Source organism: Oryctolagus cuniculus, chromosome 1, assembly GCF_964237555.1.
Source record: "Oryctolagus cuniculus chromosome 1, mOryCun1.1, whole genome shotgun sequence".
NCBI classification, from domain to species: domain Eukaryota; kingdom Metazoa; phylum Chordata; class Mammalia; order Lagomorpha; family Leporidae; genus Oryctolagus; species Oryctolagus cuniculus.
In genome coordinates, this window is record NC_091432.1 from 61,403,203 (window position 1) to 61,427,703 (window position 24,501).

General features: G+C 37.3%; 2 protein-coding genes across 2 annotated transcripts in view; both read left to right on the forward strand.

Moving 5' to 3' along the window:
* Positions 1 to 24,501, forward strand: part of LOC100352379 (ubiquilin-1) — a 113,777-nt gene that overhangs the window by 56,228 nt on the left and 33,048 nt on the right. The gene's annotated exons all lie outside the window — the stretch shown is intronic.
* On the forward strand, positions 5,221 to 6,189 carry OLFR644 (olfactory receptor 644). Its single transcript, NM_001171464.1, is given in 1 exon segment — positions 5,221 to 6,189. A coding segment is annotated over 1 exon segment (969 nt).

Here is a 24,501-nt window from a genome sequence, read left to right on the forward strand (position 1 = left end):
TTTGAGGACCCTTGTGAGTAAATAAGATCCACTAAGATAACCCAAAAGGAAAAAAAAAAATCCCTATCCTAAGGTGTATAGTGCTAATTACATCTGCAAATTTCTTTTGCTGTAAAACATAATATACTCATGATTTTGAAACATTGGCATCTTTTGATCATATTTGCCTCAATAATATTTGCTCATCTTTTGAGGGTCAAGAGAGCTATCACATAGACCTGAGAACCTTTCCAGATTGGTCTAGAATATGTCAAATCTTCCTCCATTGTTCTGTCCTGAACTATTTCCTGTATCTCTCTTTTTTTTAAACTTTTATTTAATGAATATAAATTTCCAAAGTACAGCTTATGGATTACAATGGCTTCCCCCCCATACCGTCCCTCCCACCCACAACCCTCCCCTTTCCCACTCCCTCTCCCCTTCCATTCACATCAAGATTCATTTTCAATTATCTTAATATACAGAAGATCAGCTTAGTATACATTAAGTAAAGATTTTAACAGTTTGCTCCCACACAGAAACATAAAGTGAAAAATAATAGATGATTTTTTTTAATGATGATGAAATCAGATCAGACCTATTGTCATGTTTAATCCCAGTGAGAGTCAAGTTGGGAATTGATATTATTTCCTGTATCTCTTATAGTGTTCAAGGGACTGTTATACTTCCTTAAGGGAATTGACATACTTATTCACCAATACATTCCTAAGAAAAAAAATTACGTCTAAAATTACAGTTGTTTTTATTAGTATATGCTTTTTACTATAGAATTTGAGTGTAGGGATTGTGACCTTGACATAAATCAACAGGTTTTTCTTTTTTTTTTTTTTTAATATGGAAACCTTAAAGAGAACAACTTAGGACAAACAAACAATGGATGAAAAATGCTGATAAATATGTATTTATTCCTCAGGCTTCAGTTCATTTCCTGGTCTTTTTTGCCTGAGAATCAGTGTGCTTTGCCAGTAGATGTGTCAGTATATCAGATGATGCACTAAATCCGCTGGTTTATTTTACTATGAGCTGGATACTTGAAAAGCTAGTACATGAAAATGGTTAGTCTCACACAGACATTAGGTATGGAGCTGTTCTTTCTAAAGATGAATTTCTCACTATCTCCCCTGATTTGCTTCTAGTATTAGTCTCCTTTACTAAGCATTCTAATTCATTCCAAATGTATCTGTTAGTGTTTACATAAAAGTAAGTTGTTCAAGCTATTGGATGTATTTGTAATTATGCTTAGGTGAATATCAATTTCCAATATTTTTATTTTCAGGACCTAATGTTTGACACTTGAGGATAATCATTGGCCTCCAATAAGTGTTATTCTTCACCCAAAAAGCTAAATATATTTCCTGCACTATCTTGTCTAATCATCCCAATAATTATGTGATGCATGTATGATTATTACCTACTTTTCAAGTTAAAAAAATAAAAGTTATAAGTCGGTTATATATTTTGTCCAGGCAAATCTTGAAACCTAGTCTCAAACCTAGGTACCTCAAATACCAAACTTTTTCAACAAGCATTTGTGAAAATATCAGCACAGTTCAACTCCTTCAACATTTTCTTAATCAAGGCAACTGTTTTCAATAATGTGATATATAATCAGAGTATATGTGTGGTCAGCAACAGCATGCTAGTATATCTTATCCTGCTTATTGTGACCACGGGGTAAATTCCCAGGGATTATCCAGGTTAAAAGTTTCCATGTCCTAGTAAATTCAAATGTGAACATTAATTTATAAAGTTTTTTTTTTAAACAAGGGATTTAAGCACTTTTTGATGATTTTGAGATTTCTTGTGGATAATGGCCATTGTTATACAGTGGAATGTCAGTAAGCTTAATTAGAAGACCTAGGATTAAATATCATTCTACCACTTACAAGTCACATAAGCTTGAGATTTCTGCTTTACTTTGTAGGCTCCAGTTCTTGTGTAAAATAAGAAGAGGCTAGATGCAATCCTTGAGGGTCCCTTCCACATCTGATCATTGCTACTCCAGCTATCCCTATGAGAGCTGAAATGATCACCAGGGAGGTGTCAAGCACTGTGAATGCTTCATATTCCCCATAGTCCATGTGCGCCTGAGGTTCTTATACCTTAAGGAACTTCTTGGATGCAGTCATATATTTCTCAAGCCAGGCAGTTGACAGAGGTAACTGAGGGTATAGGCAGGTCATGCAAGGACCTTGGTATTCTATTCTTCTTTGCACTCCTAAGCATAGAATTCTCAGGTGGTAAATTGAAACATCAGGTGCTCTGTATTCAGGCCCTAGATCACTCCAATAGCATGCTAGAAATCTCGAGTGCTGCAATTTGGCTATCTGAAAGGGAAAAGTTCATCCCTAATCTGAGCTGGTTCTTTCTCCCTGCATGTTTTTCCCTTCACCACATTCCAAGTTATATGATTTCTATCTTTTGCTCTTGTTCTCTGAAATGTCACCAAGGTTTCTACTTCATACATTACTTTCTCAGAAGAGATGCCCCATCACACTGTATTTTTTAAGTAGATGACTTGGTATGAATAATCAGCCCTACACTTTCCCCTGCAAAACGTATGGTGTCAAGGAGTATGTACCAAGAAACTGGATGTTTTCTAAGTCATTTTTCAGGACCCTACTTATTGTTGAGAGACTTCAAGTTAAGAGTGTCTGTACATTTTATGCCAAGGCAAAATAAAATGTTTTGGAAGAATTAAAGGTAGGGAAAAACGAAGGCCCTAAAAATGTGGAATGAAGAAAAAATTGTATCTTGAGAAGAAAGGACAGAGGATTCCAGAATGCAATAGAGCACGAGAGGCAGGAGATGAGGGTATAGAGCAGTCTGAAGAACTCACCTTCAAAATCTCTGATCATAGAGTTTTCCTGACTCTGCACTTTTGGCTTTTTACAATTTCATTAAAATGTCTACAATTACAATAGAGACCAAAACCCAAAAAGGTGAGTCATTTACTGAGTACCTCTACCTGTCCAACCCTTGCACAAAGCAAAATGTAGCAGGGACTGAAACTCTGCATAAGACAGAGGGCTGAGTTCTTGGAGCTGGTGTGAAAGTGGGGAGGATAAAATCCACAAAGCTATAATTCAGGGCAGCAGAGAAGGGGACACTAAAGGAGATGCAAGCATACAACTGTGAGTGATGAAGAGGGGTTATCTCTGCTGATAATGATCAGTCAAGCGTTTTAATAGGGTGAATTCCTTGGATCTTAGTCTTGGGAGATGGATTGAATGGGTATGTTCATACAGTCTGAGCAACCTCTGAGAGATGGGAGCTGCAGATTAAGTTTGTAACAATAAATAGACCAATTTGGATACCCTGAGGTGTGAAGAAGAGAATTTCAAGTATATTTGATACCATAACTATTGATTTAATACTGATATTAGAGGGCTTAGGTTAATGAGTTTGGATTTGATCATTTGGTAATGAGATTTCTAATCAAAACATTGCATTTTCATTTTTTTTGAAAAGTAATAGTCTTACTAATATTGGATGGATCAGAGACATGCCAAAAATTTTCTAAGTGGCTATAATTTTGTTATAGTGGTATACCATGTTTTGTTTTTATGGTGTACTGGTGTGATATCTTAGTTCTGAGGTGTGAAACTGCAGGTGAAATGAATTGGACAAAGGTGCCGACAGGCTCTTTGGGGTTAGTATTTTTTTTTTTTTTTGATTTTTTTTTTTGACAGGCAGAGTGGACAGTAAGAGAGAGAGACAGAGAGAAAGGTCTTCCTTTGCCATTGGTTCACCCTCCAATGGCCGCTGCGAATGGCGCACTGTGGCAGGTGCACCACGCTGATCTGAAGCCAGGAGCCAGGTGCTTCTCCTGGTCTCCCATGTGGGTGCAGGACCCAAGGACTTGGGCCATCCTCCACTGGACTCTTGGGCCACAGCAGAGAGCTGGACAGGAAGAGGAGCGACCGGGACTAGAACCCGGTGTGCTGGTGCTGCAGGCGGAGGATTAGCCTATTGAGCTGTGGCGTCGGCCTGGGGGTTAGTATTTTCATCTTGTAACTTCTTCAATGTGGTAGGCAAAGGGAATGAAATTAAAATGCTATTTGGATTTTGAGGCTCAAGGGCATAATAATAATAATACTGGTCAAGTAGATAAAGAATTCAGCTAAGAACAATTCTGGAGGGAGCATTTGGCTTAGTAGTTAAGAGATTTTTTGAGACATCACATTTTATTTTAGTGGGCCTAGGTTTCAATCCTGGCTTTGCTTTCAATTCTAGCTTCTTGTCAGTGTACCTCCAGGGAGATAACAGGTACTGGTTCAAGTGGTTGGGTCCCTGCTACTCATCTGGGAGACCTGGATTGAATTTTCTGCTCTCCGTTTTGGCCCAGCCCATTCCTGACCTTTGTTGGCATTGGAAGTGAACCAGCATTTGGGGGTTTTATTCTCTGCCTTTGCCTATCTCTGTATCTGTATATAATTCTTAGACTCTTAAACATAAAAATAAATGAAATTTAAAAATAAAAGGAAATAATCTGTGGTGTGGAACAATGGTTACTAATCTGGTGACCTTCAGGAGGTATGCATGTTTCGTACTGAAATAAATTATTAAGAAATTATTCTCATTAAATAGTTGGAACAGATAAGGGATGCCTCAAACAAAACGGATAGAAGAACGTAAACATGGGTGTACACAAGAAAGTCTTGTGTATCTCAATACAAGTGGATATACTTCTTTCTGTCCGTTTATATTTTGATTGTATGAATGAATGGAGAAACCAAGAAACAAGAGGGAGCATGGGAAGGGGTAGTTACAGTCAGGTAGTGAAGTTTAAGTTGCATGAAAAGGCAGAAAGGGAAAACATTATGATTCACTGAATAAGTTATTTGCCTAGGAAGAGAATAGTAGAGAAAGTAGTAATCAATAAAGTTTACTATTAAGTCTTGAACTAAAACATATAAATGGCTGATGAAGAAGTAAGTTCATAATTTTAAAGAAGAGAGACAATAGATTCAAGTATAAGGAGTGCAAAGCAATCTCTCTTGCCAGGTTGATAAAATGAGCAAATTGAGACAACTAAAGAAATTTCAGTATCAAGGAGAGGCAATGATGAGTGATTTGGTGAGCAAAATTGATTGATGCTCCAAAGTGAGGATCTGGATAATACACAAGATTCTAAAAATAGTAGGCAGAGGCCATGTATCAAAAGTGTCTATTTTCTTTACAGAATAGTGGCCCTGGAATCAAAGCAAGAATCCCAGCATGGGAGGAAGCCCCCATAACATCTCAGGATTGCCACCTTTCACCTTGACTGGACTCCCAGGGCTGGAAACCTCCCAACACTGGATGATTTTGCTCCTTGGTCCTCTCTACATTGTCTCCATTGTGGGCAATGCCCTTATCCTTTTCATTATCAAGGAGGAGCAGAGCTTACACCAGCCCATGTACTACTTCCTGTCCATGCTGTCAGTTAATGATCTCGGTGTGTCTTTTTCCACACTGCCCACAGTTCTAGCCACTTTTTGCTTCCACTTAAAAGAGATCAGTTTCAACTCATGCATGACCCAAATGTTCTTTATCCATTTCTTCTCCTTCATGGAGTCTGGGGTCCTGCTGATCATGAGCTTTGACCGCTATGTGGCCATCTGTAACCCTCTGCGCTATGCCACAGTGCTCAGTGATGCCCATGTGGTGCGAATGTGCATATCTGTTATTATCCGCAGTTTCTGTGTCATCCTCCCACTGCCTTTACTTCTGAAGAGGTTACCTTTTTGTAAGGCCAATGTACTCTCCCATGCTTATTGCCTGCATCCAGACCTCATCCACCTGCCTTGTGGAGACATCACTATCAGTAATGTTTTTGGTCTCTTCATTGTTATCTCTACCTTTGGCCTGGATTCTATACTTATCCTCATCTCCTATGTACTCATAGTTCGCTCTGTACTGGCCATTGCTTCTCGGGAGGAGAGGTTAAAGACGCTCAACACGTGCGTGTCACACATGTGTGCTGTGCTGATCTTCTATGTGCCCATGGTTGGTGTGTCCATGGTTGCTCGCTATGTGAGGCATGCCCCACAGTATGTACACACTCTCATGTCTCTGATCTATCTCTTCCTGCCTCCGATGCTCAATCCTGTCATATATTCTATCAAAACCAAGGAGATTCGTCGGAAACTGTGCAAAATACTAATGGGAAACCAAGTTCTTAGCAGAAGACATGTTGAAATGTGAAGGTTCTGTGGATAGTTACCATTACTGTGCATTTGAGTTTAAAGATCTGCTTTGACAAGATATTTTAATATTCTTTTGAGTATTAGTTCATATTTACGACATCTTCTGTAAGATATTTGATGACAACATGATAATGGTTAAGATTCTAGACTGCAGGTTTTGCCAAGAGAAACTAGTATATAATTTGTGAAAGAATATTTTCTCAATGTATTTTCTTTTAAATAAAAAAGATCTTCATTATTAGTCTGGTAAGCAAAATATATAGCATACTGTCCTTGTTTAAAATTAATCACATTCCAGGAAATTTCATACTGTTATGGAAAAATTTACATAATGGGGAAGATATTCTATTCTCAAAGATTATGTCAAAAAGATATTTAAAAAATTATACACACCCACAAAATCTGTGCATTTCAATATTTATCTCTGATACAGTTTAAACATAGCTTTTAAAGTGAATATGAATAAAATAATTAACTTTTATAAATGATCTAATATTTAAGCAATATTAAATCTGATAATGCTTATAATTTAAATTGTATATGTGTGTATACTAAACAATGAAGGCTGTAATAAAATAGGAAAACGACATAACAAAATATGACATATAATGTAATCTGAAAAAATTCTTGTGAGATTTTGAGCTTATCTTTTTAAAACAAATAAAAAACAGAATTAAGCATTCAAATTAAGACTTTAAAAAGAATAAAATGTTAGGCATAATTCAGATAGTTAAAATTAAAAATAAATTAAGTAAACAGAAGAGAGTGAGAACAGCTGATAACATTGTTTAACAAGCTGGTAAAATGGACCAACCTCTCATGGAAAGAGAGAATGGATTAGAGGGCTTATTTAATGAAATAATTACAGGGAATCCCCCAATTTGGAAAAAGGGATGTTCAGGTACAAGAAGCACATAGAACTCCTAAAGTACATGACCAACATGACACATTGTAGTCAAACTTTCCACAGTGAAATATACATAGAATATTCTAAAACATGCCTGAGAGAAATGCCAGGTGACTTTTAGAGGATCTCTAATTCGACTCAGAGCTCACTTGTCATCAGAAACTCTACAGGTTAGGAGAGAATTGAGAGACATAGTCCAGTTCTTAAGAGAAACAAACTGTCAATCAAAAATAATGTAGCCTGCATAGCTCTCATTATGAATGAAGGTGAAATAAAGACCTTCCACAAGAAACAGAAATTGAAAGAATTTGTCACCACATATCCAGCCTTACAAAAATGCTTAAAGATGTGCTATTCCTATAAACACAGAGAGATACTCAATATTTTTAAAGAATGAAGGCAGAAAAATTCCAAGTAAAAACACAAAGGAAAAGCAAAGTAAACAACAGGAATATTTATGGAAAAATGGCAGGGCAAAGTTGTTACTTATCAATGGTAACCTTGAATGTAAATGCCTAAACTCTCCAGTTAAAAGATACAGTTTGGCTAAATGAAATAAAAAGACTCATTTATTTGCTGCCTACAAGAAACACATCTCACCAGCAAAGATACGTGCAGACTGAAAGTGAAAGGATGAAAACAGATATTCCATGCTAATGGAAAGCAAAAAAGGGATTCCTGAATAGCCATCTGAATGTAAGACAAAATAGACTTTAACACAAAAACAAAGGAGGACATTATGTATTGATTAAGGGATCAATGCAACAGGAAGATTTGACTTTTTGACTATAATAAGTAAGTAAGTGCCTAATTAAAGAGCACTTGACTATTTTTTTTTAACTTTTATTTAATGCATATAATTTTCCAAAGTACGACTTATGGATTACAATGGCTTCCCCCCCATACCGTCCCTCCCACCCACAACCCTCCCCTTTCCCACTCCCTCTCCCCTTCCATTCACATCAAGATTCATTTTCGATTATCTTAATATACAGAAGATCAGCTTAGTATACATTAAGTATGGATTTCAACAGTTTGCTCCCACACAGAAACATAAAGTGAAAAATAATAGATGATTTTTTTAAATGATGATGAAATCAGAGCAGACCTATTGTCATGTTTAATCCCAGTGAGAGTCAAGTTGGGAATTGATAATTTTTTTTTTTTAAAGAGGATCAGTTTAGTATGCATTAAGTAAGGATTTCAACAGTTTGCACCCCCATAGAAACACAAAGTGAAATATATTGTTTGAGTACTCGTTATAGCATTAAATCTCGATGTACAGCACATTAAGGATAGAGATCCTACATGAGGAGTAAGTGCACAGTGACTCCTGTTGTTGACTTTACCAATTGACACTCCTGTCTATGGCATCAGTAATCTCCCTATGCTCTAGTCATGAGTTTCCAAGGTTATGGAAGCCCTCTGAGTTCTCCGACTCTTATCTTGTTTAGACAAGGTCATAGTCAAAGTGGAAGTTCTCTCCTCCCTTCAGAGAAAGGTACCTCCTTCTTTGATGACCTGTTCTTTCCACTGGGATCTCACTCGCAGAGATCTTTTGCCAGAGTGTCTTGGCTTTCCATGCCTGAAATACTCTCATGAGCTCTTCAGCCAGCTCCGAATGCCTTTAGGGCTGATTCTGAGGCCAGAGTGCTATTTAGGACATCTGCCATTCTATGAGACTGCTGAGTATCTCACTTCCCATGTTGGATCACTCTCCCCTTTATTTACTCCATCAGTTAGCGTTAGCAGGTACTAGACTTGTCTAAGTGCTCCCTTTGACTCCCAGTCCCTTCACCATGACCAACTGTGAACTAAAATAGATCACCTGGAACAGTGAGATGGCATTGGTACATGCCACCTCGATGGGATTGAATTGGAATCCCCTGGTATGCTTCCAACTCCACCACTTGGGGCAAGTCAGCCTGAGCATGTCCTAAATTATACATCTCTTCCCTCTCCCATTCCCACCACCATGTTCAACAGGGATCACATTTCAGTTAATTTTCAACACTTAAGAATAACTGTGCATCAATTACAGATCTAAACCAGTCATATTAAGTAGAACAGATAAAAAAACTACTAAGAGGGATAATGTATTAAGTTGTTCATTAACAGTCAGGGCTATGCTGATCAAGCCACCATTTCCCATAGTGTCCACCTCACTCCACCAGGTTTCCTTTTTGGTGTTCAGTCAGTCGTCACCGATCAGGGAGAACATATGGTATTTGTCCCTTTGGGACTGGCTTATTTCACTCAGCATGATGTGTTCCAGATTCCTCCATTTTGTTGCAAATGACTGGATTTCGTTGTTTCTTACTGCGGTATAGTATTCTAAAGAGTACATATCCCATAATTTCTTTATCCAGTCTATCGTTGATGGGCATTTAGGTTGGTTCCAGGTCTTAGCTATTGTGAATTGAGCTGCAATAAACATTAGGGTGCAGACCTCTTTTTTATTTGCCAATTTAAATTCTTTTGGGTAAATTCCAAGGAGTGGGATGGCTGGGTCGAACGGTAGGGTTATCTTCAGGTTTCTGAGGAATCTCCAGACTGACTTCCATAGTGGCTTGACCAGTTTGCATTCCCACCAACAGTGGGTTAGTGTCCCTTTTTCCCCACATCCTCGCCAGCATCTGTTGTTGGTAGATTTCTGCATGTGAGCCATTCTAACCGGGGTGAGGTGAAACCTCATTGTGGTTTTGATTTGCATTTCCCTGATTGCTAGTGACCTTGAACATTTTTTCATGTTCCTGTTGGCCATTTGGATTTCCTCTTTTGAAAAATGTCTATTGAGGTCCTTGGCCCATCTCTTAAGTGGGTTGTTGGTTTTGTTTTTGTGGAGTTTCTTGATCTCTTTGTAGATTCTGGTTATTAACCCTTTATCTGTTGCATAGTTTGCAAATATTTTTTCCCATTCTGTCAGTTGTCTTTTCACTCTCCTGACTGTTTCTTTTGCAGTACAGAAACTTCTCAATTTGATGCAATCCCAATAGTTGATTTTGGCCTTGACTGCCTGTGCCTCCCGGGTCTTTCCCAGAAATTCTTTGCCTGTGCCAATATCTTGAAGGGTTTCTCCAATGTTCTCTAGTAACTTGATGGTGTCAGGTCGTAGATTTAGGTCTTTAATCCATGTTGAGTGGATTTTTGTGTAAGGTGTAAGGTAGGGGTCTTGCTTCATGATTCTGCACATGGAAATCCAATTTTCCCAGCACCATTTGTTGAATAGACTGTCCTTGCTCCAGGAATTAGTTTTAGATCCTTGATCAAATATAAGTTGGCTGTAGATGTTTGGGTTGATTTCTGGTGTTTCAATTCTGTTCCATTGGTCTATCCATCTGTTTCTGTACCAGTACCATGCTGTTTTGATTACAACTGCCCTGTAGTATGTCCTGAAATCTGGTATTGTGATGCCTCCGGCTTTGTTTTTGTTGTACAAGATTGCTTTAGCTATTCGAGGTCTCTTGTGCCTCCATATAAATTTCAGCACCATTTTTTCCAGATCTGAGAAGAAGGTCTTCGGTATCTTGATTGGTATTGCATTGAATCTGTAAATTGCTTTTGGGAGAACGGACATTTTGATGATATTGATTCTTCCAATCCATGAGCATGGAAGATTTTTCCATTTCTTGGTATCCTCTTCTATTTCTTTCTTTAAGGTTTTGTAATTTTCATCGTAGAGATCTTTAACGTCTTTGGTTAAGTTTATTCCAAGGTATTTGATTGTTTTTGTAGCTATTGTGAATGGGACTGATCTTAGAAGTTCTTCCTCAGCCATGGCATTGTCTGTGTATACAAAGGCTGTTGATTTTTGTGCATTGATTTTATACCCTGCCACTTTGCCAAACTCCTCTATGAGTTCCAATAGTCTCTTAGTAGAGTTCTTTGGGTCCCCTAAATAAAGAATCATGTCATCTGCAAAGAGGGATAGTTTGAGTTCTTCCTTCCCAATTTGTATCCCTTTAATTTCTTTTTCTTGCCTAATAGCTCTGGCTAGAACCTCCAGAACTATATTGAATAGCAGTGGTGAGAGTGGGCATCACTGTCTGGTTCCAGATCTCAGTGGAAATGCTTCCAACTTTTCCCCATTCAATAGGATATTGGCTGTGGGTTTTTCATAGATTGCTTTGATTGTATTGAGGAATGTTCCTTCCAAACCCAGTTTGCTTAGAGTTTTCATCATGAACGGGTGTTGTATTTTATCAAATGCTTTCTCGGCATCTATTGAGATAATCATATGGTTTTTCTTCTGCAGTCTGTTAATGTGGTGTATCACATTGATTGTCTTGCGCACATTAAACCATCCCTGCATACCAGGGATAAATCCCACTTGGTCTGGGTGGATGATCTTTCTGATGTGTTGTTGCATTCTATTGGCGAGAATTTTATTGAGGATTTTTGCATCTATGTTCATCAGGGATATTGGTCTGTAATTCTCTTTCAGTGCTGCATCTTTCTCTGGCTTAGGAATTAAGGTGATGCTGGCTTCATAGAAAGAATTTGGGAGGACTCCCTCTTCTTCGATTGTTCTGAATAGTTTGAGAAGAATTGGAGTTAGTTCTTCTTTAAACGTCTGGTAGAATTCAGCAGTGAATCCATCTGGTCCTGGGCTTTTCTTTGTTGGGAGGGCCTTTATTACTGTTTCAATTTCTGTCTCAGTTATGGGTCTGTTTAGGTTTTCGATGTCTTCCTGGTTCAATTTAGGCAGGTTGCATGTGTCCAGAAATCTATCCATTTCTGATAGGTTTCCCTGTTTGCTGGCATACAAGTCCTTGTAGTAATTTCTGATGATTCTTTTTATTTCTGTGGTGTCTGTTGTTACATTTCCTTTTTCATCTCTGATTTTATTGATTTGGGTCTTTTCTCTTCTTTTTTTAGTTAGTTGGGCCAATGGGGTGTCAATTTTGTTTATTTTTTCAAAAAACCAGCTCTTCGTTTGGCTGATTTTTTGTAATGTTTTTCTTGATTCAATCCTGTTGATTTCTTCTCTGATTTTAATTATTTCTCTTCTTCTACTAGATTTGGGTCTGATTTGCTGTAGGTTTTCTAGATCCTTGAGGTGAATTGAAAGCTCATCTATTTGGTGTCTTTCCAATTTCTTGATGTAGGCACCTATTGATATAAACTTTCCTCTTAACACTGCTTTTGCTGTGTCCCATAAGTTTTGGTATGTTGTGCTGTTATCCTCATTTACTTCCAGAAAGTTTTTGATTTCTCTTTTGATTTCTTCTATGACCCATTGTTCATTCAGGAGCATGTTGTTCAATCTCCATGTGTTTGCGTATGCTCTAGGGATTCCTGAGTTGCTAATTTCCAACTTCATTCCTTTATGGTCTGAGAAGCTGCATGGTATGATTCTAATTCTTTTGAATTTGCTGAGGCTTGCTTTATGGCCTAATATGTGGTCAATCCTAGAGAAGCTTCCATGTACTGCTGAGAAGAATGTAAAATCTTTAGCTGTAGGATTGAAAGTTCTGTATATGTCTGTTAGATCCATTTGGGCTATAGTGTCGTTTAAATCTACTGTATCCTTGTTGATCTTCTGACCGGATGATCTGTCTATTTCTGAGAGTGGAGTATTGAAGTCCCCCAGTACTACTGTATTGGGGTCTAAGTCTCCCTTTAAGTCCGTTAATAAATCTTTTAGATAAACTGGTGCCCTGTAGTTAGGTGCATATACATTGATAATTGTTATATCTTCCTGTTGAATTGATCCCTTAATCATGATATAGTGTCCCTCTTTGTCTCTCTTAACAGTTTTTGTGGTAAAGTTTATGTTGTCCGATATTAAGATCGCTACGCCCGCTCTTTTTTCATTTCTGTTGGCATGGTATATCTTTTTCCAGCCTTTCACTTTCAGTCTGTATGGATCTTTGTTGGAAAGATGTGTTTCTTGTAAGCAGCAAATAGATGGGTTTTGTTCCTTAACCCAATCAGCCAATCGGTGTCTTTTAACTGGACAGTTCAGGCCATTCACGTTCAAAGTGACTAATGATAAGTGGTAACTTTGCCCTGCCATTTGCCAAAGATAAGTTCTAATATATGCTTTGAATTCCCTGTGATCTTTTGCTGTGAGCTTTCCTTCCTTGGTTTCCTTCCTTTACCTTCTTTCATATTGATGACCGTGTTTCTATGTTTCTGTGTGTAACACATCTTTAAGCATCTTTTGCAGGGCTGGACGAGTGGCAACAAATTCTTTCAATTTCTGTTTGCAATGAAAAGTCTTTATTTCACCTTCATTCACAAATGATAGCTTTGCAGGATATAATATTCTGGGCTGGCAGTTGTTCTCTCTTAGTACCTGGGCTATATCTCGCCATTCCCTCCTAGCTTTTAGAGTTTCTGATGAGAAGTCAGCTGTGAGTCTGATTGGAGATCCTCTGAGAGTAATCTGACGTTTCTCTCTTGCACATTTTAGGATCTTTTCTTTATGTTTCACTGTGGAGAGTTTAATTACAACGTGTCGTGGTGAGGATCTCCTTTGGTCGTGTTTATTAGGGGTTCTGTGGGCTTCCTGTACTAGGATTTCTCTGTCCTTCTCCAAACCTGGGAAATTTTCTGCTAATATCTCACTAAAAAGGCCTTCTAATCCTTTCTCCCTCTCCATGCCTTCAGGAACTCCTAGAACCCGAATGTTGGGTTTTTTAATAGTATCCTGAAGATTCCCGACAATATGTTTCAGATTTCTAATTTCCTCTTCTTTTCTTTGGTCTGACTGTATCCTTTCCTGTTCTCTGTCTTCTAAGTCCGATATTCTCTCTTCTGCTTCACCCATTCTGTTTGTAAGGCTCTCTATTGTGTTTTTCATTTGATCTATTGAATTCTTCACTTCAGTCACTATCACAGTTTCCTGTTGTACTAGTTGTTTCGTTTCATTTTGATTCCTCCTTTATATTTCATTTTCACGAGAGAGATTTTCTATCTTGTCCATTAAGGATTTGTGTAGTTCCAGAATTTGTTTTTGAGAACTTCTTAATGTTCTTATCAATTTTTTGAGATCTGCTTCTTGCATTTCTTCTATGTCATCATCTTCATAGTCTTGAATTGGGGTGTCTTTTTCATTTGGGGGCGTCATGGTGACTTCCTTGTTTTTATTACCTCGGTTTTTGCGTTTGTTATTTGGCATATTGGAGATATTTGGTTTCTTCACTGTGGTGCTTTTTCTTGTTATACTATGACTCTAGATTAAGTGGACTATCTGTTTTTGATGGAGCCTTAGGGCTTGAGATGGGTGTGGCCTGAGAGCTCTGTTTGGTGTGCCAAAGGTGACACTCCCAGGTTAGGCGTGGTAAATCTCTCTCTCTCTCTTTCTTTTTTTTTTTTTTTTTTTGATTCAAAAGGGAAGTAATTCCGCACAGCTGAACGAAGTTGGAGGTAGTTAGCAGGCAAATGATATACCCACAGGAGCCAGAGATCGGAAGCTCTTTCCCAAGATCCCCACAGAGAAGCTGTTCGGCCCTCAGAGTGGGCTCAAATTCTCCTTCAGCCTCCCACTGGGTTGCTAAAGTTACGGAATTGTAGCGTCTCTGGAGAGTGCTCACATGAATTCCGTGAGTTCTCTCCCCCACCGTCTCTTTTTTCACAGTCTCAGTTCAGTAGCACCACCAATTTACTAGGTCCTAATCTCCTGTTGATTTGCCCCGCCCAGAGTCAGGTTTTTCTGCTAGGCTCAGGGCCGGTGCAGACCTGAGGTCGCTCTGCTTATGGCGTATGTCCAAGATGGCGCCTGCTCTTTGTCTTGCTCGCCCTTGAGAGGTGAGCGGAGAGAGAGAAACCCGTGTCCGTACTAGTCACCCTTTTTTTTTTTTTTCTCTCTCTCTCTCTCTTCCAGTTAGCCTTGTGAACTCCCCCCCCCCGGGTGTCGTTCCCTCTAGTCTCCTCTCTCCGCTTGCCTGCCGGTGTCTCGGGCTATTGAGGTTCGGCTCACCTCGCGTTCCAGCGCTGGTGTGTTGAGTCTGCCGCTGATGTCCCGAACTGTGGGCTCCCACGCTCTCCACGCAGGTCCGCTGTGAGTCACGCGTTTCGGAAGAGTTTCTTCTGCTGTTTCCTCCCCTACTCTTCCTTGAACCTGCAGTATCTCCACTTTTATTAAACTATCTCTCCCCAGACTATCAGTGTGCTCCCTTCCTATTCCGCCATCTTGCCGGAACCGAGCACTTGACTATTTAAAAGAAATGTTAACTGATCTAAATGGAGACATAGACTCCAATACAACATTAACCCTGGTCTTCAACATCCCACTTTCACCAATGGACAAATCAACCAGACAGAAAATCAACAAAGAAAAACAGAGTTAATCCACTCTATGGAACAGATGTACCAAACGAATATCAACAGAGCTTTTCATCCCATAAATCCAGAATACACATTCTTCTCATCAGTGCATGGAACTTTCTCTAGGATAGACCATATGCCTGGGCATAAAGCAAGTCTCGCCAAATTTAAAAAAATTGAAACCATATCATGCCTCTTCTCTTACTGCAATGGATTGAAGTTGGAAATCACAACTCAAAAATCTCTAGAACATACGCAAACATATGGAGACTGAATGGCATGTTGCTGAATGAACAGTGGGTCACATAAGAAATAAAAGCATTTCTAGAAATGAATAAAGATGACAAGAGATTATATCAAAACTTACGGGATACAACAAAAACAGTGCTAAGAAGGAAGTTTAAAGCAATGAATGTGATCAATGTTTACAGCAATCAATGTGATACATCACATTAGCAATCTGAGGAACAGAAACCACATGGTTATCTCAATAGATGCAGAGAAAGTATTTGATAAAAAATACAACCTTCTTTCATGATGAAAACTTTAAGCAAATTGGGTATAGAAGAACCTTCCTCAAAACAATCAAGGTAATTTTTGTCAAATCCACAGCCAAGATCTTATTGAATGGGGATAAGTTGGAAGCATTCCCCCTAAGATCTGGAACAGACAAGGCTGCCCACTCTCACAATTGCTATTCAATATAGTCCTGCAAGTTTTAGTCAGAGCCATTAAGAAACAAAAATATTTCAAAAGGGTGCAAATTGGGAAGGAGGAAGTTGGATTATCCTTGTTTGTGGATGACATGATTCTGTGTACAGGAGATTCAAAACACTCCACTGAGAGACTATTGAAACTCATAGAAGAGTTTGGTAAATTGGCAGGAAATAAAATTAACACACAAATATCTGTATACACAGACAATGCTATGGCTGAGAAAGACTTCTAAGAATAGTCTCATTCACAATAGCTACAAAAAATTAAATATCTTGGAATAAATTTAAATAAGGATGGCAAAGATCTTTACAGTGAAAATTGCAAAACATTAAAGAAAGAAAGAGAAGACACAAAATAATGGAAAAATCTTCCATGTTCATTGATTGGAAGAATCAATGTCATCAAAATGTCCATAATACTTAAAGTAATTTACAGATTCAATACAATCCCAATCAAAGTATCAGAGACAATCTCCTCAGATAAAAGTTGCTAAAATTATATGGACACACAAGAGGTCCTAAATAGTTAAACTAATCTTAAATAAAAAAAATGAAGCCTTAGGCATCACAATATCAGATTTCAAGACATACTACAGGGAAGTTATAATTAAAATAGGCTTGTACTGGCACAAACAGACATATTGACAAAGGGGACAGAATAGAAATCAATTCATGCATCTACAACAACTTATCTTTGACACAAGAGCAAAAATAATCGCTGGAACAAGGACCATCTCATCATCAAATGGTCCTAGGAAAACTGAATCTCTGCATGCAGAAGTATGAAATAAGACCCCTATCTTAGACCTCTCACAAAAATCCACTCAAAATGTATCAAAAACCTTACTCTAAGACCTGATACCATCAAATTTCTAGAGAATATTGGGGATACCCTGCAACACATTGGCAGAGGCAAAGACTTCTTGGAAAAGACCCCAGAGGCATAGGCAATCAAATCCAAAATTGACAAATGGGATTACCTCAAGCCAAGATCTCTACACTGCCAAAGAAACACTCAGCAAAGTGAAGAGGCAACCAACAAAATGGGAGAAAATATTTGCAAACTGCAACTATTAAAGGATCAATATCCAGAATCTATAAAGAGCTCAAGAAATTCAACAACAACAAACGAACCAATCCTGTTAAGAAACTGTCAAAGGACTTGAAAAGGCATATTTTAATAGAGGAAATTCAAATTGCGACCTGACTCTTAAAAAATGTTCAGGGTCACTAGCCATCAGGGAAATGCAAATCAAAACCACATGAGGTTTCATCTCACCCCAGTTAGAATGGCTCAAATACAGCCATCAACAAACAACAAGTGTTGGCGATGATGTGAGGAAAAAGGTACTCAAATCCACTCTTAGTGGGACTGTAAAGTGGTGCAGCCACCATGGAAGACAGAATGGAGATACTTTAAAAACCTGAATATAGACCTCCCAAAGGACTTAACAATCCACTTCTGGGAATTTACCCAAATGAAAAGAAAACAGCTTATGAAGGAGTTAACGGTACCCCCATGATCATTGTAGCGCAGTGTACAACAGCTGAGACATGGAATCAACCCAGATGTTCATCAACTGATGACTGGATAAAGATGTTATGATACATATACACTATGGAGTACTACTCAGCTGTAAAAAAATTAAATGCTGTCATTTGCGACAAAATGGATGCAACTGGAATCCTTTACACTTAGTGAAATAAGCAAGTCCCCCAAAAGACTGGTATCATATGTTTTCCCTGACCTGGGGTAACTAATAGAGTACCTAAAATGTAATGTATTAGAGTGAAATGGACATTTTGAATGTTACAACCCTTGTCTCTACTGTTGAGGAAGAGTGGTTTTTTCATCGTACTATTTGTTGAACTCTTTACTTAATATAGGATTAACATTATGAATATAAAGTATACTGAAAATAGATCTTTTGAAAATTAAGAGTGGAAATAGGAGAGGGAGCAGAAAAAAGGATTGATGCATGGGTGGGAGAGAGAATAGGATGTGAAGTACCCATATATTCCTAAACCTGTATATATGAAATGCATGAAGCTTGCATACCTTGAATATTTTTTTTTTAAAAATGGACCAGCCTCTGGAATGTGTAATCAAATGGAAAGTAGCAAGTAGAAATCTTGTATATTGAGTTTGAAGATATTGTAAAAACTACTGTCAGATGTTTTATGTCAATTTCAATCCCAATTGAAAAGATATTTTGCTAAAATTATGATATGTAAAATCATGAGTAATAAGTGATAATTGAAAAAATAGGAAGTTATCAGAGTTATATTTTTACACACATCTAAATCATTACTGTTTCTTTTAGTTTGACTGCCAATATTCAAACAATAAATTTTCTTCTTCCTCTTGAATATTGCAAAATGCCAGAAAGTTGTTCAAAAAAGCAAATATCATTCTAATGAGCTTTAGAGAAAATAATTATATCAACAAAAATTCCTATACACTACACACAATAATGAAAACATGTAAAAATTATGAAAGTTTGAATAAATTTAAACAATATAATCAATATTTATTTTAGGATTAAAAGAATTATGAATTTTTAGAAATCTCTCAATATAATTTATTATATTAATTAATGACATAATTCTTAATTAGTTCTTAATTAATGACATAATGAAAATATATATAATCTATTATAAATATCTGAAAAGGTGAAGCAAAACAAAAAATCCAACTTACATATACATAAAGCAAGTTTTAGCATATTTGTTTAATTTATTTTAGTTATAATAATAAGAAAACAGTATTCATTTTTCTCAAGCCATGAATATTTGTCATTAATGTTTAATGGAATCTCTGTCCAATGAAGGGAAACAGTTGGCTTAAATTAGCTATTTCCCTCATCACTTGGTCTGTAATATGACACTAAATCCTGTAACTCCAATTATACTTTTCCTTAATTCACTCTTTGCCTCTACATTACCATAGTTGCTACCCTATTTGGGGCCTTCTCTATCATTTCACCTTTTCCATTGACATTGTCTTCCAAACTGATCTTATTGTTTACCATTCCCTTATTTTTTCATTCTGCAGTTGTAATAATCTCTCTAGTGTCTATCTGATTATACAAGGTCTTATAGCCTTATAATCTCTTATCAACCAAGGGTAAAATCTGAAATGCTTTGCCTATCTCTTAGTAATGCCATTACTGCAAGATCTGTCTTTATGTCTTACTATCCTTAACTGCTTGTGTCATCTGAAATTATTTTCTCCAGCTTTACTGAATTACATGTGATAACCAAATCAATAAGCTGCCTTAAACCTTTGTATTTTTGTTCTAATAGGCACTATGTAGACTATCTCGCCACGCTCATATGCCTGGAAATTGCCTACCATTACATTACTCATCAAAACCATATTTACTACAGCTATACCATGGGCTAAGCACTGACTCAGCTCTGGGTTACCTTCCCTGTTTTCCAGCACTTTTACCACAGTTCCTCTAGCTTCATGTCTTCCCGTATGAGTGATAGAACATATATTCTAATGCTTTTATGCTTTTAACATTTTATGTTGAATTATAACATAGCCCCTAGATGGCATTTTGTTCTTCTCTGTTCAGTACACATGATACCCTGTTTGAATTGTAAACTTCTTGAAAGGATGGGTCATTTGTTACCACCAAAAAATTATGAAATTTGTAAAAAGTATACTATGGCTTTGAAAAAAAATCTCACACTTTCTGAGGCTCAATTTACTCATTTCTTTAAAGTATTATAAAGAGCAAACACATGTGAATTTTTTAAGTATGTGGATAAATTTATGTTGATTGAATATTATTTAATGAATATGTATAGCAAAACATCTTTTGATTGGTTCAGACACTATGGCTCAGAAGGTTTAGTTGCTGCTGGTATGTCTGCATCCTATACGATCATACCTGGGTTCAAATCTCTCTTCCACTTTCCATTTAGCTTCTTGCTAATTAACACCCTGGGAAGCAGCAGATGATTGCTCAAGTGTTTGGGTCCTTGGTACACATACGGGGGACTCGAATTAAGTTCCAGACTCCTGGCTTTGGTCTGCTCCAGCCTTGGTTGTAATGGGTATTTGGGAGAGTGAAACAGTGGATGAAGATCTCTCTATCTCTTTTCTTCTCTCTCTTCTTTAAATTAAAAAAAGAAAATTAAAATACATGATGCTCCCTAAATGTGTCATTTTCATGTGTCTGTTTAGAATGTTCAAAACTAAAAATTCCCTTTATGTTAGAGTTAATGTATATACAATGACTATTATATTGGTTGGCATATATAGGTATACAATAAAGGAAACATTTGTTTTTTCAGTAACTAAAGTTTTATCTTCAGAAATTAGTATTGTATATATTATATACTCAATTTCTTTTTTTTAAAAAAAATTGTTTGTTCATTTGAATGTCAGAGTTACAGTGAAGAAGAAGTAGAGGCACAGAGAAAGAGAGGTCTTCCAACTAACGGTTCACTCCCCAAGTGGCCATAACTTTCAGACCTGAGCCAGGCTGAAGCCAGGAGCCAGGAACTTCATGCAAGTCTTCCACATGGCCACAGGGACCCTAGCAGTTGAGCTATCTTCCACTGCTTTCCCAGGTGCATTAGGAAGGAGCTGGAATGGAAATGGAGCAGCCAGGATACAAACTGGCACCCATTAAGATAACAGTGCTGCAGTGAGCAACTTTACCTGCTATGTCACAGATTTAAATTTTTATAAATCATTAATGATTAGATAAATGAATAAGTGTGACAATATTATCATTATCAGCAAATGATATAATTTGTGGATCAAGAAAGATAAAAGCTGTTAGAAAGATTGCTAAAAACTGAAAAAGCTCATCAATAAGATATAATAATACAAATGTAGTAATTTGAAAATACAAGCAAATATTTAATTAACATGATTCAATTTTCAAATATTAAAAATTAGTTTATCTCAGAAGTATTTTAAGGAGAAATTTTATACAAGAGCATTTTAAAGCATTATTGATAGATTTAAAAAGAAGCCTTATTGAATGGATACAGCACTATAAACGTAGCTGGAAAGACTAAGCAAATATTTGAAGATGCCAGTTCTCAGGATATAAAATCAATGCACAAAAATCAACAGCCTTTGTATACACAAGCAATGCCATGGCTGAGAAAGAACTGCTAAGATCAATCCCATTCACAATAGCTACAAAAACAATCAAATACCTTGGAATAAACTTAACCAAGGATGTTAAAGATCTCTAGGATGAGAATTACAAAATCTTAAAGAAAGAAATAGAAGAGGATACCAAAAAATGGAAAAATCTTCAATGATCATGGATTGGAAGAATCAATATCATCAAAATGTCCATTCTCCCAAAAGCAATTTACAGATTCAATGCAATCCCAATCAAGATACCAAAGACATTCTTCTCAGATCTAGAAAAAATGATGCTGAAATTCATATGGAGGCACAAGAGACCTCGAATAGCTAAAGCAATCTTGTACAAGAAAAACAAAGCTGGAGGCATCACAATACCAGATTTCAGGACATACTACAGGGCAGTAGTTATCAAAACAGCATGGTACTGGTACAGAAACAGATGGATAGACCAATGGAACAGAAATCAACCCAAACATCTACAGCCAATTTATATTTGATCAAGGATCTAAAACCAATTCCTGGAGCAAGGACAGTCTATTCAACAAATGGTGCTGGGAAAACTGGATTTCCACGTGAAGAAGCATGAAGCAAGACCCCTACCTTACACCTTACACAAAAATCCACTCAACATGGATTAAAGACCTAAATCTATGACCTGACACCATCAAGTTATTAGAGAACATTGGAGAAACCCTTCAAGATATTGGCACAGGCAAAGAGTTTCTGGAAAAGACCCGGGAGGCACAGGCAGTCAAGGCCAAAATCAACTATTGGGATTGCATCAAATTGAGAAGTTTTTGTACTGCAAAAGAAACAGTCAGGAGAGTGAAGAGACAACCGACAGAATGGGAAAAAAATATTTGCAAACTATGCAACAGATAAAGGGTTAATAACCAGAATCTACAAAGAGATCAAGAAACTCCACAACAAAAAAACAAACAACCCACTTAAGAGATGGGCCAAGGACCTCAATAGACATTTTTCAAAAGAGGAAATCCAGATGGCCAACAGGCACATGAAAAAATGTTCAAGGTCATTAGCAATCAGGGAAAAGCAAATCAAAACCAAAATGATGTTTCACCTCACCCGGGTTAGAATGGCTCACATACAGAAATCTACCAACAACAGATGCTGGTGAGGATGTAGGGAAAAAGGGACACTAACCCACTGTTGGTGAGAATGCAAACTGGTCAAGCCACTATGGAAGTCAGTCTGGAGATTCCTCAGAAACCTGAAGATAACCCTACCGTTCGACCCAGCCATCCCACTCCTTGGAATTTACCCAAAGGAATTTAAATTGGCAAGCAAAAAAGCGGTCTGCACCCTAATGTTTATTGCAGCACAATTCACAATAGCAAAGACCTGGAACCAACCTAAATGCTCATCAATGGTAGACTGGATAAAGAAATTATGGGATATGTATTCTTTAGAATACTATACCGCAATAAAAAAAAAAAAACAAAACAATGAAATCCAGTCATTTGCAACAAAATGGAAGAATCTGGAACACATCATGCTGAGTGAAATAAGCCAGTTCCAAAGGGACAAATATATGTTCTCCCTGACCGGTGACAACTGACTGAACACCAAAAAGGAAACCTCCTGAAGTGAAATGGACACTATGAGAAATGGTGACTTGATCAGCATAGCCCTGACTGTTAATGAACAACTTAATACATTATCCCTCTTAGTATTTTTTTTGTCTGTTCTACTTAATATGACTGGTTTAATTCTGTAATTATCACACAGTTATTCTTAAGTGTTGAAAATTAACTGAAATGTGATCCCTGTTAAACATAAGAGTGGGAATAAGAGAGGGAAGAGATGTACAATTTGGGACATGCTCAAGCTGACTTGCCCCAAATGGTAGAGTTAGAAACATACCAGGGGATTCCAATTTAATCCCATCAAGGTGGCATGTACCAATGCCATCTCACTATTCCAAGTGATCAATTTCAGTTCACAATTGATCATAATGAAAGGGCTAAGAGTCAAAGGGAGCACATAAACAAGTTTAGTACCTGCTAACACTAACCGATGGAATAAATAAAGGGGAGAGTTATCCAACATGGGAAGTGAGATACTCAGCAGTCTCATAGAATGGCAGATGTCCTAAACAGCACTCTGCCCTCAGAATCAGCCCTAAAGGCATTTGGATCTGGCTGAAAAGCCCATGAGAGTATTTCAGGCATGGAAAGCCAAGACACTCTGGCAAAAAGATCTCTGTGAGTGAGATCCCAGTGGAAAGAACAGGTCATCAAAGAAGGAGGTACCTTTCTCTGAAGGGAGGAGAGAACTTCCACTTTGATTATGACCTTGTCTAAATAAGATAAAGAGTCGGAGAACTCAAAAGGCTTCCATAGCCTTGGAAACTCATGACTGGAGCATAGGGAGATTACTGATGCCATAAACAGGAGTGTCATTTTGTAAAGTCAACAACAGGAGTCACTGTGCACTTACTCCTCATATAGGATCTCTGTCATTTATGTGCTGTACATTGAGATTTAATGCTATATGAGTACTCAAACAGTATTTTTCACTTTGTGTTTCTATGTGGGTGCAAACTGTTGAAATCTTTACTTAATGTATACCTACTGATCTTCTGCATATATAGAAAATTGAAAATGAATCTTGATATGAATGGAAGGGGAGAGAGAGCGGGAAAGGGGAGGGTTGCGTGTGGGAGGGAAGTCATGGGGGGGGGGAGCCAATGTAGTCCATAAGCTGTACTTTGGAAATCTATATTCATTAAATAAAAGTTAAAAAAAATAAGATGCCAGTTCTTCCTAACTCAACATATTTAATTATGAATTTATTTGGTATGCCAAAATATGATTTTAAAGCTAATTTAGAACTCTTATGCAAGCAAGTCTGACTCTCCATAAACATTTTGAAACGTTGAGAAAATGAGGAGTAGAATGTATTCTCCCAACTGTTAAATATGAAGGAAAACATCAAAGAAGTTATACTCATGAAAATAGAAGATATGTTGCCACAACAGATTTATAGCATGGATAGTTTAGAACAATGTATAAACCATTGTAAAGGATTATTTCACATACAACCACGGATTTACAATTGTCTAAAAAAAGTATTTGGGAGAAATTTTATTCATTTCTTGATAGTGAGATTTAAGAATATATATTGTCTATTTATCTGTTTTACCAGTTTTCAGTAATACATATGCATTATGTTTTTAATAATGGCATAGACAGAGAAGAGAGATAAGTAGATAGGTGATATACAGATGATAGATACCTGGACAGACAGATACATGGATAAATAGAT